This window comes from Carassius auratus, chromosome 9 (assembly GCF_003368295.1).
Source record: "Carassius auratus strain Wakin chromosome 9, ASM336829v1, whole genome shotgun sequence".
In the NCBI taxonomy this organism is placed as follows: domain Eukaryota; kingdom Metazoa; phylum Chordata; class Actinopteri; order Cypriniformes; family Cyprinidae; genus Carassius; species Carassius auratus.
This window is the reverse complement of record NC_039251.1, coordinates 34,889,655-34,907,891: the sequence shown is the minus strand read 5'-3', so window position 1 is coordinate 34,907,891 and position 18,237 is coordinate 34,889,655. Positions and strand designations below refer to the sequence as shown.

Here is an 18,237-nt window from a genome sequence, read left to right as displayed (position 1 = left end):
TTAAAGAGGTGTGTGAACTTGCAAGCATGATGTCAGACACTGTAATATGCTCTGGTCCCCTCCCTGCTTACCGTGGTGACGAGATGCATAGCAGATTGTCATCACTCAATGGCTGGATGTCTAAGTGGTGCCCACAGAATAACATAGGTTTCATAGACAATTGGACAAGCTTTTGGGGTAGACCTGACCTGTTGAAAAGAGATGGTCTTTATCCCTCCTGGGGCGGTGCCGCTCTTCTCTCTAGAAATATGGCAAATAGTCTTAGAGTTCATACTTGACTAACTGGGGCCCAGGTCAGGAAGCAGACAGACTGGCTAAACCGACCGTCTGCTAGCTGCCTCCCGTCACAGAGGTCAGTTAATTCTCAGCACATAGAGACTCTTTCACCTAGATATCACACTATAGAGACTGTGTCTGTTCCCCGAACTAGAAAATACAAAAAAACATCCAAACCAAGTTAAGATTAACAATTTAATTGAGGTTCAACAAATAAAAAACAGATGCAATACGGATAAATACATGATAAAGTTTGGCTTATTGAATATAAGGCTCCTTTCTACAAAGCACTTTTTGTAAATAATATGATCACTGATCATAATCTAGATGTGCTCTTTTTGACAGAAACGTGGCTAAAACCAGATGTTTACATTATTTTAAATGAGTCCACCCCCCAAGATTACGGTTATAAACATGAGCCGCGTCTAAAAGGCAAAGGGGGAGGTGTTGCTTCAATTTATAACAATGTTTTCAGGATTTCTCGGAGGGCAGGCTTCAAGTATAACTCGTTTGAAGTAATGGTGCTACATATAACATTATCCAGAGAAACAAATGTTAATGATAAATCCCCTGTTATGATTGTACTGGCTACTGTATACAGGCCACCAGGGCACCATACAGACTTTATTAAAGAGTTTGGTGATTTTACATCTGAGTTAGTTCTGGCTGCAGTTAAAGTTTTAAAAGTTGGTGATTTTAATATCCATGTTGATAATGAAAAAGATGCATTGTGTCACAATCTTCTGTCTTGCGGTCACTGTCTTCTCTGAGTGTTGTGTTTGTTTGGTGCCATGTGCTCTCTCCTGTCCTTTTCTGACCCCGCCCACCTTGTGACCTCATTACTGTTTAGTTGCTCCACCTGTGTTTCTCCCTTGCTCCTGGACTCATCACCTTCACTCCGCACACCTGTCTCTCAATCACACACAGCTGTTGCTCATTGTTTCATTTATGTTAAAGTAATTTCTTCCCTGCATTTGGACCCCGACCCTGTTTCTTCCTGTGCGTCCCACCGCGCCGTGTCACATTGGGATCAGTATTCATAGACATTCTGAATTCTACTGGTGTTAGACAACACGTTTCAGGACCTACTCATTGTCGAAATCATACTCTAGATTTAATACTGTCACATGGAATTGATGTTCATGTGTTGAACTTATTCAGCCAAGCGAAGATATTTCAGATTATTATTTAGCATATCATACAGCTAAAACTGTAAATTCTATTTAATTACAAGAATAACAAGTATTGTAGAACCATCACTTCTACCACAAAAGACTGCTTTGTAAGTAATCTTCCTGATGAATCCCAATTCCTTAGCATATCCAAAACCTCTCTCTTTTCTAGCATTTTAAATACAGTTGCTCCTTTACGCTTAACGAAGGTTAAGGAAAACAGTATGACACCATGGTATAATGAGCATACTAGCACCCTAAAGAGAGCAGCCTGGAAAATGGAGCGCAGCTGGAGGAAAACAAAACTAGAGGTATTTCGTATTGCTTGGCGGGAAAGTAACCTATCCTACAAAAAAGCATTAAAAACTGCTAGATCTGATTACTTTTTTTTCTCTTTTAGAAGAAAACAAACATAACCCCAGGTATTTATTCAATACAGAGTTCATGAAAAATAAATCATCTACACGTGTTGACATTTCCCAACACCACAACAGTAATGACTTTATGAACTACTTTACTTCTAAAATCTATACTATTAGAGATAAAATTGCAACCATTCAACCGTCAGCTACAGTATCACATTAGACAGTGCACTATAGACCCCCTGAGGAACAGTTCCACTCATTATCTACTATAGGAGAGGAAGAATTGTACAAACTTGTTAAATCATCTAAACCTAATCCTAACCCTAACCCTAACCTAACCCTAACCCTAACCCTAACATGTATGTTAGACCCTATACCATCTAAACCCCTAAAAGAGGTGCTTCCAGAAGTCATAGATCCTCTTCTGACTATTATTAATTCCTCATTGTCATTAGGATATGTCCCCAAAACCTTCAAACTGGCTGTTATTAAGCCTCTCATAAAAAAATAAATAAAAAAAAACACAACTTCCCCCAAAGAACTAGTTAATTATAGACTGATCTCAAATCTGCCTTTTCTTTACTAGAAGATTTCCACATTTCAACTCACAGGGCTAATTAATGTTTAATTTGTTTCAACTAACGTTTGTATTGTTACACACAGTTTTTCAGTATAATATTGGACACTGCTCTCAACATGTGGTTTGGGTGAGGGTATACATATGATTTTATTATTATTATTACTATTCATTTTGCCTGTTTTTCCTCTTTTTTTATAAATAAATCACACAGAAAAAAAAGAAGAAAAAAAACATCTGGAAGTGAAGCGGACTATTCATGAAGACATACTCCATATATAATAACATTTCCATGTGTTTTTATTTTCAAATGAGAAAATACTAAACATCACCCTACAAGATAGCTCAGTAGAAGGACCAGTGGATTTGACAATCTGAGAAATCAAATAAATGGCCCTCAAGCTGCTTCTGTCCAATGAATCTGGTGAAGTGGGAAACACTGGTAAACAGGTAAACACACTCACCTCTTTTGGCAAATGCAAATTCCTCTGAAAGCTTTGCGAGTTCTGCAAATGAAAGCTCACCCGCAGATGCTAATCCAAAAGACATACCTGTGGAGAAAAGCAAAAACACACATCATTCAGCAGATGATCAGCTTGTTTGAGTGAGTGTGTCCTCTCTGAATACAGATCACTGATAATCATGTGTTGAGAGAGTAACTGCTGAAACTTCTCAAGGTTGGGGCGTTTCAGTGCTATTCTGTACTTTCTGTGTTTAGGGCAGAAATACCACATCCAATACCAATATTATTTATTTGTTACTTTGACACAATGGTAAGACAATGAAAAAAAGCTTCCTTTTTTGGGTATGCTAATCTTTTAGCAGCTCTTCATGCTTAATGGTGGCATGTTCAACACTGATCTGTATGAAACAAAATGGAAAACAATCCAAGACAAATGTCCTTATGTAGCAAGAGTCAAAATGAGATGTGCTTTGCAGCAAAAGAACATTTATTGTGATTTATAAGAATGTATGTAATGTCAGTGACTAAACTGTAATCTCCTCCTCTTAACAGCATGAAAAACACATTAGTCACACACGGGTGACTAAAGGTCCCGCACTACAAGATCTTAAAGTGTCATGAAACCCTAAAACACAATTTTTTAGATGTTATCATATATGAACAGGTTGCACATCAGTGAAAATAACATTAGCACTCATTATGTCTATTATTTGTGTGTGTGTTTTTTTTTTTAGCAATATCATTCTTCAGGTTCAAACAGCAAAGCCGAACCAACATCACAAAAAGTGATATACAGTAAATGCTTTTATACGTAGTGGTGATTGGCTGCCGTGGCTGAAGAGTATGTGTCTATGCCATCAGTTTTCCTAGCTTTTCTCAGTATTATTCATGAGAACGAACTCTTATGATCCAATCACTGTGCTGTATTATGCATGAGGTTGTAGTGTTTTATAGGCTGTTTACTACCCTCTTCCCTTCCCTTCCCTCTACCCATTTACAGGCCCCTTTCTTGAGACTTTTTCAGATCTAAGGTGTGAAAGACCAGTGCAGAAACTGGGGTTCCATGACACTTTAAGGAGTGAATGGGAAAAAAAAAGCAGAAGTCGGTAAGTTATACTCAATAACCGGAAGCCAATGAAGGTGATTGAGGATTGGGGTAATGTGCTTGTATTTACTTGTGAGTGATTACGCAAGCTGATACTCGTTTGATATTTTTATCTGAAATTATATAAAGTGATTTACAGTAATCTAGTTAAGATAGAGGACGACCATTGTATTGGACACAACTCAACTTGGTCCAGCATTTCTTTCTGAACATGCTGCCCAACTCCTTGTTCAAGCTCTTGTTCTGTCCAGGCTGGACTATTGCAATGCTCTCTCTGCAGGTCTTCCAGCCAGTTCTATCAAACCTTTACAATTAATCCAGAACACGGCAGCAAGATAAATTTATAATGAGCCAGAAAGAATACACATCACACCTCTGTTTATCAGTTTGCACTTGCTCGCAAAAAATTCAAGGCATAGATGTTTGTCTACAAAACCATCACTGACTCTGCACCCATTTACCTAAATTTATTACTTCAGACTTATAGACCATAGTCAAATGTTTACCGGGAGCCAGATTGCCTGACATCTTGGCAAATTTAAAAGTGCTGGCTAATGGTAAATGTAAATACAGTAAGATTGTAATTCATCCCGGCGCTAATGATGTTCGACTTCGCCAGTCGAAGATCACTAAAAATAACTTTAAAGAGGTGTGTGAACTTGCAAGCATGATGTCAGACACTGTAATATGCTCTGGTCCCCTCCCTGCTTACTGTGCTGACGAGATGCATAGCAGATTGTCATCACTCAATGGCTGGATGTCTAAGTGGTGCCCACAGAATAACATAGGTTCCATAGACAATTGGACGAGCTTTATGAGCAGACCTGACCTGTTGAAAAGAGATGGTCTCTTCTCTCTAGAAATATGGCAAATAGTCTTAGTGTTTATACTTGACTAACTGGGGCCTAGGTCAGGAAGCAGACAGACTGGCTAAACCGACCGTCTGCTAGCTGCCTCCCGTCACAGAGGTCAGTTAATTCTCAGCACATAGAGACTCTTTCACCTAGATATCACACTATAGAGACTGTGTCTGTTCCACGAACTAGAAAATACAAAAAAACGTCCAAACCAAGTTAACAATTTAATTGAGGTTCAACAAATAAAACACAGATGCAATACGGATAAACAAATGATAAAGCTTGGCATATTGAATATCAGATCCCTTTCTACGAAAACAAATAATATGATCACTGATCATAATCTAGATGTGCTCTGTTTGACAGAAACCTGGCTAAAACCTGATGATTACATTATATTAAATGAGTCCACCCCCGAAGATTACTGTTATAAACATGAGCCGCGTCTAAAAGGCAAAGGAGGAGGTTTTGCTTCAATTTATAACAACGTTATCAGGATTTCTCAGAGGGCAGGCTTCAAGTATAACTCGTTTGAAGTAATGGTGCTTCATATAACATTATCCAGAGAAACAAATGTTAATGATAAATGCAGCGCCGCCGCTCCCACCACGCGCATCACGCACTGTTTGTAGGGCACCAAGTGCTGAGGGGGCACCAAAAATAGAATGAATTTGTTTTTTTTAAATGCCAGTATTATTTCATTAACCTATAGAAATATTAGCCACATTTTAGCCATGTATATGTAACAAAAAAGGGGGAACAAGAAAGATATTTAATAATTGCTCTAGTCTAGTCTAGAAATCCCCCCCCGTGCCAAACGTTTTTTTTTTCTCGGGGTAGGGGGATCATAAAGGAATTATGCTTAGGGCACCAAAATGGTTAGCAGCGGCACTACATAAATGCCCTGTTATGCTTGTACTGGCTACTGTATACAGGCCACCAGGCCACCATAAAGACTTTATTAAAGAGTTTGGTGATTTTACATCCGAGTTAGTTCTGGCTGCAGATAAAGTTTTAATAGTTGGTGATTTTAATATCCATGTTGATAATGAAAACGATGCATTGGGATCAGCATTTATAGACATTCTGAACTCTATTGGGCTTAGACAACACGTTTCAGGACCTACTCATTGTCGAAATCATACTCTAGATTTAATACTGTCACATGGAATTGATGTTGATAGTGTTGAAATTATGCAGCCAAGTGATGATATCTCAGATCATTATTTAGTTTTGTGCAAACTTCATATAGCCAAAATTGTAAATTCTACTTCTTGTTACAAGTATGGAAGACCATCATTTCTACCACAAAAGACTGCTTTTTAAGTTATCTTCCTGATGTATCCGAATTCCTTAGCATATCCAAAACCTCAGAACAACTTGATGATATAACAGAAACTATGGACTCTCTCTTTTCTAGCATTTTAAATACAGTTGCTCCTTTACGCTTAAGGAAGGTTAAGGAAACCAGTATGACACCATGGTATAATGAGCATACTCACACCCTAAGGAGAGCAGCCCGAAAAAATGAACGTAGCTGGAGGAAAACAAAACTAGAGGTATTTCGTATTGCTTTGTGGGAAAGTAACCTATCCTACAGAAAAGCATTAGAAACTGCTAGATCCGATTACATTTCTTCTCTTTGAGAAGAAAACAAACATAACCCCAGGTATTTATTCAATACAGTGGCTAAATTAACGAAAAATAAAGCCTCAACAAGTGTTGACATTTCCCAACATCACAGCAATAATGACTTAGTGAACTACTTTACTTCTAAAATGTATACTATTAGAGATAAAATTGCAACCATTCAGCCGTCAGCTACAGTATCACATCAGACAGTGCACTATAGACCCCCTGAGGAACAGTTCCACTAATTCTCTACTATAGGAGAGGAAGAATTGTATAAACTTGTTAATTCATCTAAACCAACAACATGTATGTTAGACCCTATACCATCTAAGCTCCTAAAAGAAGTGCTTCCAGAAGTCATAGATCCTCTTCTGACTATTATTAATTCCTCATTGTCATTAGGATATGACCCCAAAACCTTCAAACTGGCTGTTATTAAGCCTCTCATCAAAAAACCACAACTTGACCCCAAAGAACTAGTTAATTATAGACCCATCTTGAATCTCCCTTTTCTGTCCAAGATACTAGAAAAGGTGGTATCCTCACAATTATATTCCTTCTTAGAGAAAAATGGTATATGTGAGGATTTCCAGTCAGGATTTAGACAGTATCATAGTACTGAGACTGCTCTCCTTAGTGTTACAAATGATCTGCTCTTATCATCTGATCGTGGTTGTGTCTCTCTGTTAGTTTTATTGGATCTTAGTGCTGCGTTTGACACAATTGACCACAACATTCTTTTGCATAGACTTGAACACTTTGTTGGCATTAATGGAAGTGCATTAGCATGGTTTAAATCGTACTTATATGACCGCCATCAGTTCGTAGCAATGAATGAAGATATATCATATTGATCACAAGTGCAGTATGTAGTACCTCTAGGCTCAGTACTAGGGCTGCTACTCTTCACGCTTTATATGTTACCCTTGGGAGATATCATCAGAAAACATGGTGTTAGCTTTCACTGTTATGCTGATGATACTCAGCTCTATATTTCTTCACGGCCCAGTGAAACACACCAATTTGAAAAACTAATGGAATGCATAGTCGATATAAAAAACTGGATGACGAGCAATTTCTTACTAATAAATTCTGAAAAAAACAGAGGTGTTAATTATAGGACCTAAAAACTCTGCATGTAATTACCTAGAACACTGTCTAAGACTTGATGGTTGCTCTGTCAATTCTTCGTCATTTGTAAGGAACCTAGGTGTGCTATTTGATCGCAATCTTTCCTTATAAAGCCATGTTTCTAGCATTTGTAAAACTGCATTTTTCCATCTCAAAAATATATCTAAATTACGGCCTATTCTCTCAATGTCAAATGCAGAAATGTTAATCCATGCATTTATGACCTCAAGGTTAGATTATTGTAATGCTTTATTGGGTGGTTGTATTGGGTGGCACGCTTAGTAAACAAACTACAGCTAGTCCAAAATGCAGCAGCAAGAGTTCTTACTAGAACCAGGAAGTATGACCATATTAGCCCGGTCCTATCCACACTGCACTGGCTCCCTATCAAACATCGTATAGATTTTAAAATATTGCTTATTACTTATAAAGCCCTGAATGGTTTAGCACCTCAGTATTTGAATGAGCTCCTTTTACATTATAATCCTCTACGTCCGCTACATTCTCAAAACTCAATTTGATAATACCTAGAATATCAAAATCAACTACAGGCGGCAGATCCTTTTCCTATTTGGCGCCTAAACTCTGGAATAACCTACTTAACATTGTTCGGGAAGCAGACACACTCTTGCAGTTTAAATCTAGATTAAAGACCCATCTCTTTAACCTGGCTTACACATAACATACTAATATGCTTTTAATATCCAAATCCGTTAAAGGATTTTTTAGGCTGCATTAATTAGGTAAACCGGAACCGGAAACACTTCCCATAACACCTGATGTACTTGCTACTTCATTAGAAGAATGGCATCTACGCTAATATTAGTCTGTTTCTCTCTTATTCCGAGGTCACCGTAGCCACCAGATCCAGTCTGTGTCCAGATCAGAGGGTCACTGCAGTCACCTGGATCCAGTACGTATCCAGACCAGATGGTGGATCAGCACCTAGAAAGGACCTCTACATCCCTGAAAGACAGCGGAGACCAGGACAAGTAGAGCCCCAGATACAGATCCCCTGTAAAGACCTTGTCTCAGATGACCACCAGGACAAGACCACAGGAAACAGATGATTCTTCTGCACAATCTGACTTTGCTGCAGCCTGGAATTGAACTACTGGTTTCGTCTGGTCAGAGGAGAACTGGCCCTCCAACTGAGCCTGGTTTCTGCCAAGGTTTTTTTCTCCATTCTGTCACCGATGGAGTTTTGGTTCCTTGCCACTGTCGCCTCTGGCTTGCTAAGTTGGGGACACTTCATCTACAGCGATATCGTTGACTTGATTGCAAATAAATGCACAGACACTATTTAAACTGAACAGAGATGACATCACTGAATTCAATGATGAACTGCCTTTAACTATCATTTTGCATTATTGACACACTGTTTTCCTAATGAATGTTGTTCAGATGGTTGGACGCAATGTATTTTGTTTAAAGCGCTATATAATTAAAGGTGACTTGACTTGACTTGACTTTACAAGACACTCACTGAAGAGTAACTGAAGGACACTGAAGTCACTGGGACACCTTATTATAATTTTTTACTGAAGTTCCAAAGAGAGAGCTAGAAGTTAGCAGATATTAAATCATATACATATTTGGACTGAGAACAGAGAAGTAATGTTGGTTTTTCACATTAGGTTGCTTGGATCATGCCAGTCATGTCAGTAAAGCTTTTGCCATTTTGTTGCAGGAATCAGAAACTGAGTGGATGAAGATCAGTCCATATATGACAGAAATACTTATTTAGAAAACACATACACCAATAACCTCTACAATAAGAATGTGTAGAATGCTGACAGTAAAAAAACAAAAGTAAATAAACTACTTAGAACCTTATCTGGAGATGCACTTAGCTCCAACCTCGGTTAAACACACCAGAAGCAGCTAATCATAATCTTCAGGACTATTTAAAAGGTGAAGCAGGAGATCTCGGAAAATACTTACTTTAGCCTATTAGCACTGAAAGCAAATGTCCCATCCTCCCTACAAATCGCCATCCATAGCTACAGTACATCCCCTGAAGGCATATATACACACACACCAGACGACCAGATACAATATTTTTATAAAACATCATGTGCCATTTACCATTGAGAAAACGTTATAGCACATTTAGTAAAAATACAACAATACCAGAAAGGAAGATCAGGTTGTTGATATTTGCCTGGCATTCTCATGCGCTGATGACATTCCCTTTCTGCACGAACTGGGTGCGCAGAAGTATGCAAATTCATATGATAACAGGCAGGTAGGAAAGTCAATAAATACGCTTGTAACAAGCATTTTGTTTGGAGGAACATTTCTTTGTCCTACGCCTTCCGCAGAATATATAAATACATATTAATACATTTAGATCACTTAACTTAATGATTGCTATCAGGATTTGAAGAGACTTTCAACCTGCATAACAAAAAAAAAACATTTCTGAAGACAGTCACCTAATGAACCTTTAAATTGCAGACAGGCTTGTTTGGAGCAGAGTGATCTAAACAGAGATGTACAGATTTACAGAGGTACATAGCTTACTTGTTGGTATGCTGGAAGAAGTCTCAACTGATGACTGGCTGGTCACTGCTGGTCCAAATGTTTTCAGTCTCGAGGCACCCACTTCCTCTTCTTCTGAACTAGAAATCACAACTAGAGATTTTTCATTCGATGGCAAAGGGCTTCCAAAACCAAAGACTAACTTTGGAGAAGAGACCACATTCTTGGTGCATTGAGGTGTCTGATCCAGTTTAGGACTGCTTTCTTCAGAGATTCCAGTACGTTCTTTTGTTGTTTCCTCAAGTACAGCAACTGCAGCCTTGCCGCAAAGCATCTCCTGGGTAGAGGCAGGTACTCTTGCAGAAAACGGGGTCAGTAGAGTGTCTTTTTCTTGTGCAGTCTTTGCCTCTTCGATTTCATTGAAAGCATTTGCGGTTTCCTGCTGTTTAAATTGATCTTCCAGCTGTTCCACCTTGCCCTGCCCCTCAGGCTCAAACTGAATATTGTCATTTTCCTCAGTTTTATAGATTTCATCATCTTGATCGACAGAGGTGTCGGCCTTGGGCCCAGGATAAAACCCTGTAAAGGGCTGCTCGGCAGCCCCTGCAAAGCCTTTGAAAGTGGGATCCTCCTGGCCAAACTGAAAACTGCCTTGTGTCTTTGCCAAGTCAACGAAAATAAAGGTGTTAGGCTTACCAGTAAAGAGGGGACTATTATCTTGACTATCAGAGTCTACAAACTGTTCTGAGGAACTTGGGGCTGCCTCTTTTTCATTCTCTTTCTCTTTGTGATGCGCAGCAATATTTTTGAGGAGGTCAGATGCAGATCCATTTTGGGACTGTCCGTCTGATGGATTTGCCTCAGATTCTGCAATGCCAAACTTAAATCCGCCAACAGGCGTCGGCATGGAAAACGCAAAAGTGGAACTGCCTGATGACTTTTCAGCTTCAGTTGTGGAGGACTCAAACTTGAAGGCTTCTAAGGATGATTTTTCCTTACTTGTGCCGAACTGAAAAGCAGGGCCTGGATTGAAATTGGCTTTAAATCCTGTCGCAGCAGGTTGGTTGCTAGAACTACCAAAACTGAATGTAAAAGAGGAACTTGATGGTGCAGCAGAGGTCTTGTTTTTCATATTTGGGTTTGCTGTCTGGCATGAAACACAATGACTAGATGAACCTTCATTTCTTACCAGGCAAGTGTCACAATCCCACTGACCAGCTTTTTTACCAAACATGGCAGCTAGCCCACCTTTCGATGCTGCATTAGTTTTTACAGTGCTGCAGGGGGCTTTGCAAGAAACGCATTCAGTTGCCGAGGCATCATTCCTCACTAGGCAGGAGTCACAATCCCACTGACCATCTTTCTTGGCAAACTGAGCACCAAATCCAGTGCCGAATGGGACTGCTGGAGCTGCTGACACTTTCTCTCGCTGTGGTGCATCAGTCTGACTTGTTTTCTTCTCAGCCTGAGCTCCAAAGCCAGCAGATGTCTCCACAGCACCAAATCCAGTGCCAAATGGGACTGCTGGAGCTGCTGACACTTTGTCTCGCTCTGGTGCATCACCCTGACTTGTTTTCTTCTCAGCCTGAGCGCCAAAGCCAGCAGATGTCTCCACAGCACCAAATCCAGTGCCAAATGGGACTGCTGGAGCTGCTGACACTTTATCTCGCTCTGGTGCATCAAACTGACTTGTTTTCTTCTCAGCCTGAGCTCCAAAGCCAGCAGATGTCTCCACAGCACCAAATCCAGTGCCAAATGGGACTGCTGGAGCTGTTGACACTTTCTCTCGCTGTGCTGCATCAGCCTGACTTGTTTTCTTCTCAGCCTGAGCTCCAAAGCCAGCAGATGTCTCCACAGCACCAAATCCAGTGCCAAATGGGACTGCTGGAGCTGCTGACACTATCTCTCGCTCTGGTGCATCAACCTGACTTGTTTTCTTCTCAGCCTGAGCTCCAAAGCCAGCAGATGTCTCCACAGCACCAAATCCAGTGCCAAATGGGACTGCTGGAGCTGCTGATACTTTCTCTTGCTGTGCAGCATCAGCCTGACTTGTTTTCTTCTCAACCTGAGCTCCAAAGCCAGCAGATGTCTCCACAGCATCGTTTGATCCAAACTTAAAAGAAACCGATTCAAACGTGAAGCCCTTTGAGCTGATATCAATGCTGGTGGCACTTTTAGCAGAATCTCCAAAAAGTCCAAAAGAAAACAATTTGGCAGGAGGAGCCACAGGCCCAGAGCCTTTGGGCTCCTCTACAGGTTTGACTTGTGCTGTAGAAGGAGCTGCACTGTTGCAGGCCACACATACCGCAGACGTGGGAGCGTTTCTTACACAGCACACGTCACAATCCCATTCACCCGCCTTCTTGGAAAACAGGGTTTTGAGATCCATTTCTTTGGATGAAACCTGAGGCTTTGGAGTTTCGCTTTTCTTTTCAGTCTGTTGTCCTTGTGGGGATTCCGAAAGGAACTTTTGAGCTTCCTCAAATTTAACTTTAAACAGTGTTGCCTCGTCTGCGGTTTTAAAACGAATGGCCAACTGCTCAGTCTTTGGCATTTCATCTGCATAGTCCATAGCATACCACACCCAGGATTTGTCAGATCCAGCATTTGGTTTGAGGACCATATCAGCAGTGATATAGTGATTGGCGCAGATTTTCAGAACCTGCTCCCTCCTCATTAACAGACGAACTTTCCCGGAGCTTTTGTGTTTGAGGATTTTGAAACTGCCAATGCCCCTCTCTTTCCATTCTTTAGTCTCAGAATCAAATCGGAAGAGTTTTGCTCTCTTGCAGAACATCTCCTCCTCCTCCTCCTCACCAGTTTTCACGTCGACCTTATCAGGTAGAGGCACAATGGGCTCAAAATGAGGCCCATCCTCATCATCTTCCACATGGGTGCCATCATTGTCACTTTCACCACTTTTCTCTTCCCGAGCCTCTGAATTCCCTAATGTTGTCTTGGTTCCACTTGTAAAACTAAATCTTTGATCGGTGTTGCCAAAAATACTCATCTTGTTCGGAGCACCATCAGTGAATGAAAATCCTGCTGCACTTTTACTCCCAAAGGTAAAGACTTCTTTCTGGCTAGGCAGCTGGTCTTGGGTCTGATGTTTTGGTTCTGACGAAACCTCAGCTTTGGGAGGAATATCTGATGTCAGAAGTCCCAAGAGGCTTTCACTATTTTTAACTTGAGCAGAAGAGAAGGTGAAATCACCATCATTGGACTTGAAATTGGAGTTGAACTTGAATGCTGTTGGGCCGGCAGCTACTCCTCCAAAGTTGGGAACCTTAGCATGTTCACCTGTGAACTGCGGCCCAAAACTAATTTTGGGGTCGACAGCCTTGCTTTCAGTGCTCCTGGTTGGCTGTGTGGATGTAACAGGACATGGCTTAGTGAAATATCCAGGCTCTGGCAACGTTGGATTGTCTGTGGGCTGAGGAACGTTGTGACCATAATACTCCTCACTGTATGGGGAGAGTAAGGATGTAGCTGGTGACTCAAACCGGATGGGAGGACCGAAGACTTGCTCTTGAGGATACATGCATGCGGGTGTTGACTGAAGAGGTGGGGTATGTGTTGATTGTTGGTAGGCATACATATGCTGCTGTGGAGGAAGACGATTCATCCCATATACTGGGCCCTGCAGAGGCAAACAAACAATACTTTGATATAGATTCTCTGCTTCATTACAGCAGGGTAGAATATTTTGTGTTTACATGAACATCCCTCCAGTACCTTTGTTGGTGTAACATTTGCAGCAGTGCGTAGAAGATACTGTGAATTATATGCTGGAGACTGGTTGTAGTACACAGAGGGACCTGTAGTAGCAACTGAGACAAATAAAAGGAATGGTTTAGGCATGTCTCAACTACTGCATACACAAGTGGTTCTCTGTTTTTTGGTGATGCCCCAGAAATATGGTTCTTTACCATATGTTAAAACAAACGTGATACAGGACTTTTTAAAAAAAAATACAGGACTTTTATTCTGGGAAAATTCAAATAATTTGAATCTTACAAATTTATTTGGTTGCTTTGTGAAAAACATTGTAAATTCATATTCACTCAAAATCTTTTCCTTTCCCATTTGAATTTAGTGTGCATTCAAGTGCTTCAGTTTGTTTGCATAAGCAAATTACATAAATTGAAGAAAAACCTGCACAAACAAAACTCTTTTTCACATCAACTGTTGTGAGATTGTCTGTATATTTGGATGTTGAAAGTGAACAGGATTTGGGGGGCACACTTTGAAAACCAGTAGATACACTTAAAAACCTGAAACAAAGATTTAAGGAACTGACCAGGGAAAGGAACACCGTGGAATGTCTGCACTGCAGGAAATGTTTCCTGAAGTCCATCTGCAGCATAGTTGTCCCGATACATCCTATATGAGGATGCTGTGGCATCTGAAGAATTGTGGCCATGAACCTCACTCTGTGTGAGACGAAAAATAAACCAAGAAATTATGAAGACTAAAATTTGAAACTCACCTGATCCAGTTTCACAAAAATCTGAATGAATTTTACTCATACCTACACAAAACCACAGCAAAAGCAGTAACACTTTACAATTATGTTCAGTTGTAGTTCCTAAGTGATGATTTTTTTGCATGCTTTATTACAGAGAGAGCATATATATATATATATATATATATATATATATATATATATATATATATATATATATATATATATATATATATATATATATATATATATATATATATATATGATAATACAGTGAAGGGAACATTGTCTGCATATTATTTTATCTTACCCCCACAGTACAGGTTTTACACATCAATGTATCCTCACGAGCTGCAGAGTTTAATTTGGATTTGTCTGTGCATGCAATTATGTTACCATTTGCCATTCAATGTACGATTGAGAGAGTGCAAAGACTGAAGCTAAAAATCATAATTTGTGTTCTACTGAAGAAACAAAGTCACCTACATCTTGGATGCCCTGGGAGTAAGCAGATAAACATAACATTTTCATTTTTGGGTGTACTATCTTTTTAACTGGGCATATGCAGAGCTAGAAAAGCTCAGACCAAAGCTCTTCAGAAGGCAGACATCGAACTCTTTCACCTATGTTGACTTTAAACAGGAGAGAAATGAAGTTCTAGAAGAACATGAACATGAAATAGATAGAAGATATAAGATTATTATTTTTAGGGGCTAACAAAGTATTCTCAAGCTATGATTTTTCTGGCAGCTGGGGGAAACTAGAGAAGTGAGTTCTTGCAAAATTATGAAGTTAAAAATACATGAATATGCCTGTTGTATGTAAATTATATTTGGATATAAGGTCATTGAAAGTAGCAAAAGAATTATCAATGACCTGAAAAATAAACAGTGCCTTTATCACGCCATATTTTAAAAGTGTGATCAATAGCAGAGAGCAAAAACAAGTGATTGTTGCAAATAGGGCTGAGAACAGAGAGCGATTTTAACTTAAAATGTTGTCAGAACTGTTTCCAATTTTTTTGAGTTGACAGCACAATAGGAAATCTAGTATAATTAGAGGGCTGGAGAGATAAAGGAGCAAAGACTAGTTCTGGAAGGGAAGAAAAACCTATAAATGATGTGTAAAAATTTCGCAATTGATGGGTAGTTTACACTTTAGGGGATTCAGAAAGCTTTGTAAATGATTCATTCATGCATTTACACAACAGGATTTATGTATCTTGTTGTGTGCACTGCAATGTAAAGGCTCACTGGTATGGCTTTAGACAGATGTACTCTCTGACACATGAAGTACTTTAATGCTGTGTACTTGAGCGGAGGGTAAAACCGGTTCACATTATCACTAGATCCCACACACTCCTCACAGAACACAAGTCTGTACTGATATAATGTGATAATATATTAACTAGTAACTGTCACGATCATTAGCTGGAGTGCCCATGAACTTCAGTGTAGGGCACTCCACTCAGGACCATTCCACCCATCAGCCACCAGATGTCACAATATCATCACTTGGACACTAGGACCTCTCATACTGTTGCACCACACCCGAACTACATCTCCCATAAGTCACTGCATCACAATCTCTCTCACTCCCTGCAAAGTCTTGTTTAGCCTGTCCGACATTTCCGAGCATTTATCCCCTGTGTTTGTTATTCCCGTGTTTGACCTTTGGACTGTGTATTCGACTCTGATTTCAAGTTTCAAGTTTAAGTTTGTTTATTTCTAGAGGACATTTACTTCCGGTTTTTAGCCGACCAAAGTGCTGTACAGTAATCACGACAAAATACATACTAACCAGCAATGTCACTATCAACAATCCAATATAGTGCATTAAAAGTTAAGTTCAAGTAAATACACATTAAAAGTAATCACGACAAAATACATAATGTACCAGCAACGTCACTATCAACAACCAATTAAAGTGCATTAAAAGATAAGTGCAAGTAAACTACACATTAAAAGCCACTCCAAACAAATATGTTTTTAGCGCTGTTTTAAACTCTGATAACGTGGAAGCCATTTTAAGATGAATAGGAAGATTATCCCTTAAAGTGGGGCCCACCACTTCAAAAGCTCTATTTCCCCTCTTTTTCAAGCGGGTTCTAGGAATACAAAGAAGGGATTAGTTTCCTGATCTCAGTTCTCGCTTTGAAGTATATGGGTGGAGTAAATCCGATAAATACGATGGTGCAAGATTATTTAAGGGTTTGTAGACTAATAGTAAAATTTTATAGTCAATTCTAAATTGGACAGGTAGCCAGTGAAGCCACTGAACAACTTGTAATCTTGAAATTTGATTCTTGGAGATCCCATAATAAAGAGAGTTGCAAAAATCTAGCCTGGATGTTATAAAGGCATGAATAGCAACTTCTAGAGAATCATTGGATAAGAAAGATTTAATTTTGGAAAAAGAGCGCAGATGAAAAAAACTAGAGCCCACTACCGAGGCAATTTGCCTGTCAAATTGTAAGTTGTTATCAATTACCACACCTACATTACGAACCTTTTCTGAAATAGTGAAATTTAAAAGATCAAGGTTAGGTAAATATTTTCTTCTTTGCTCGGTAGGGCAAAAAACAATAGCTTCCGATTTATCTGAGTTCAAAAAAAGAAACATTTTTGAGAGCCATGCCTTTACATCATTCAAACATGCTGATAAGTTACTTACAGCATTCTCATTACCGCTGGTCAAAGGCAGATAAATTTGCATGTCATCAGCGTAACAATGGAAGGCTACTAGAGCCCTGCACCGGCCTCAAATCTAGGCCTGAGCCCGGCCCTGGCCCGAGACGCTCAGGCCCTAGCACGACCCGTGTCCGACAGCTCATCAGAATTATCAGCCCGAGTCCGGCCCGAGCCCGAGCCCGAGCCCGTGGTTTTATTTATTTATTTTATTACACAGCGGAAGCCTGCCCTATTTGCAGCAATTAAAAAAGGGGTCAGTTTTGTGTTATGTTTCTTTTCATTTCTTTATCAAGTTAGTTTAGAAAAATGTTTGAAGCATTTAAAAAATGACAATTAACGTTAAACAGCCGAGTCGACAGCAAGTAGCCTGAAACATATTTAATCAATTAAGCCTCTCAAATTAACGCTAATAATTTACTTGGCTACAATAAAATCCATAGATATAAAACACTTCAAGCATATCACACAGACAGTTAGTTTAATAAATGTTTATTTATTAAACCACAGTGAGTAAAATAAAATAAAAAAAAATAAATACTGAGGCAGGCTCGCAACAGTGCTCACAAACGAAATGAGAAAAAAGCCTACAATCTAAACAAATTTAATTAATTAAAAACAAACTTGCAGGTTATCTTACATAGAAAATTCACCACAGAACATGTCCATTCTTTTTTCCATTCGTTTCCAACAGTTAAATGAAAATAAAGTCCAGTCAAATGAAAAGTTAGAACAGTCTCTTACAGAGCATCGTGGGGAAAAAGAACAGGCTCCCGAGTGGAAGGTTTTAACCCCGTCCTCCTCTCTTCCCACGGCATGAAGACACGTTCGCTGCTGCTGCTGGCGGGACACTAAACACAGAGCGAGCCAGTCTTGACAGTCGCGTTAGCAGGGTCTCGTGCTGTTTCCACCATAGCAGCACATCTCATCCATCACCTTCCATGTTGTGATTGAGGCGCATATATTGCTGTACATCATCATCGTCATCCTCGTCCTGCTCCACAATGTTTTCAAACTCGGCCA

General features: G+C 39.7%; 1 protein-coding gene across 3 annotated transcripts in view; it reads right to left on the bottom strand.

The window, feature by feature from the left end:
* Positions 1-18,237, bottom strand: part of LOC113109138 (E3 SUMO-protein ligase RanBP2-like) — a 145,084-nt gene that overhangs the window by 17,681 nt on the left and 109,166 nt on the right. Inside the window, exons 17-21 of one of the 3 annotated variants that reach the window (XM_026272713.1) lie at positions 14,363-14,495; positions 13,798-13,892; positions 12,150-13,702; positions 10,105-12,029; positions 2,855-2,941 (exon numbers count right to left, since the gene is read on the bottom strand). In XM_026272713.1, the coding sequence (XP_026128498.1) occupies positions 2,855-2,941; positions 10,105-12,029; positions 12,150-13,702; positions 13,798-13,892; positions 14,363-14,495 (3,793 nt within the window). Of the gene's footprint in view, positions 1-2,854; positions 2,942-9,958; positions 9,979-10,104; positions 13,703-13,797; positions 13,893-14,362; positions 14,496-18,237 lie in introns of those variants that run through there. The other 2 variants (XM_026272712.1, XM_026272714.1) reach the window with 2 other exon arrangements.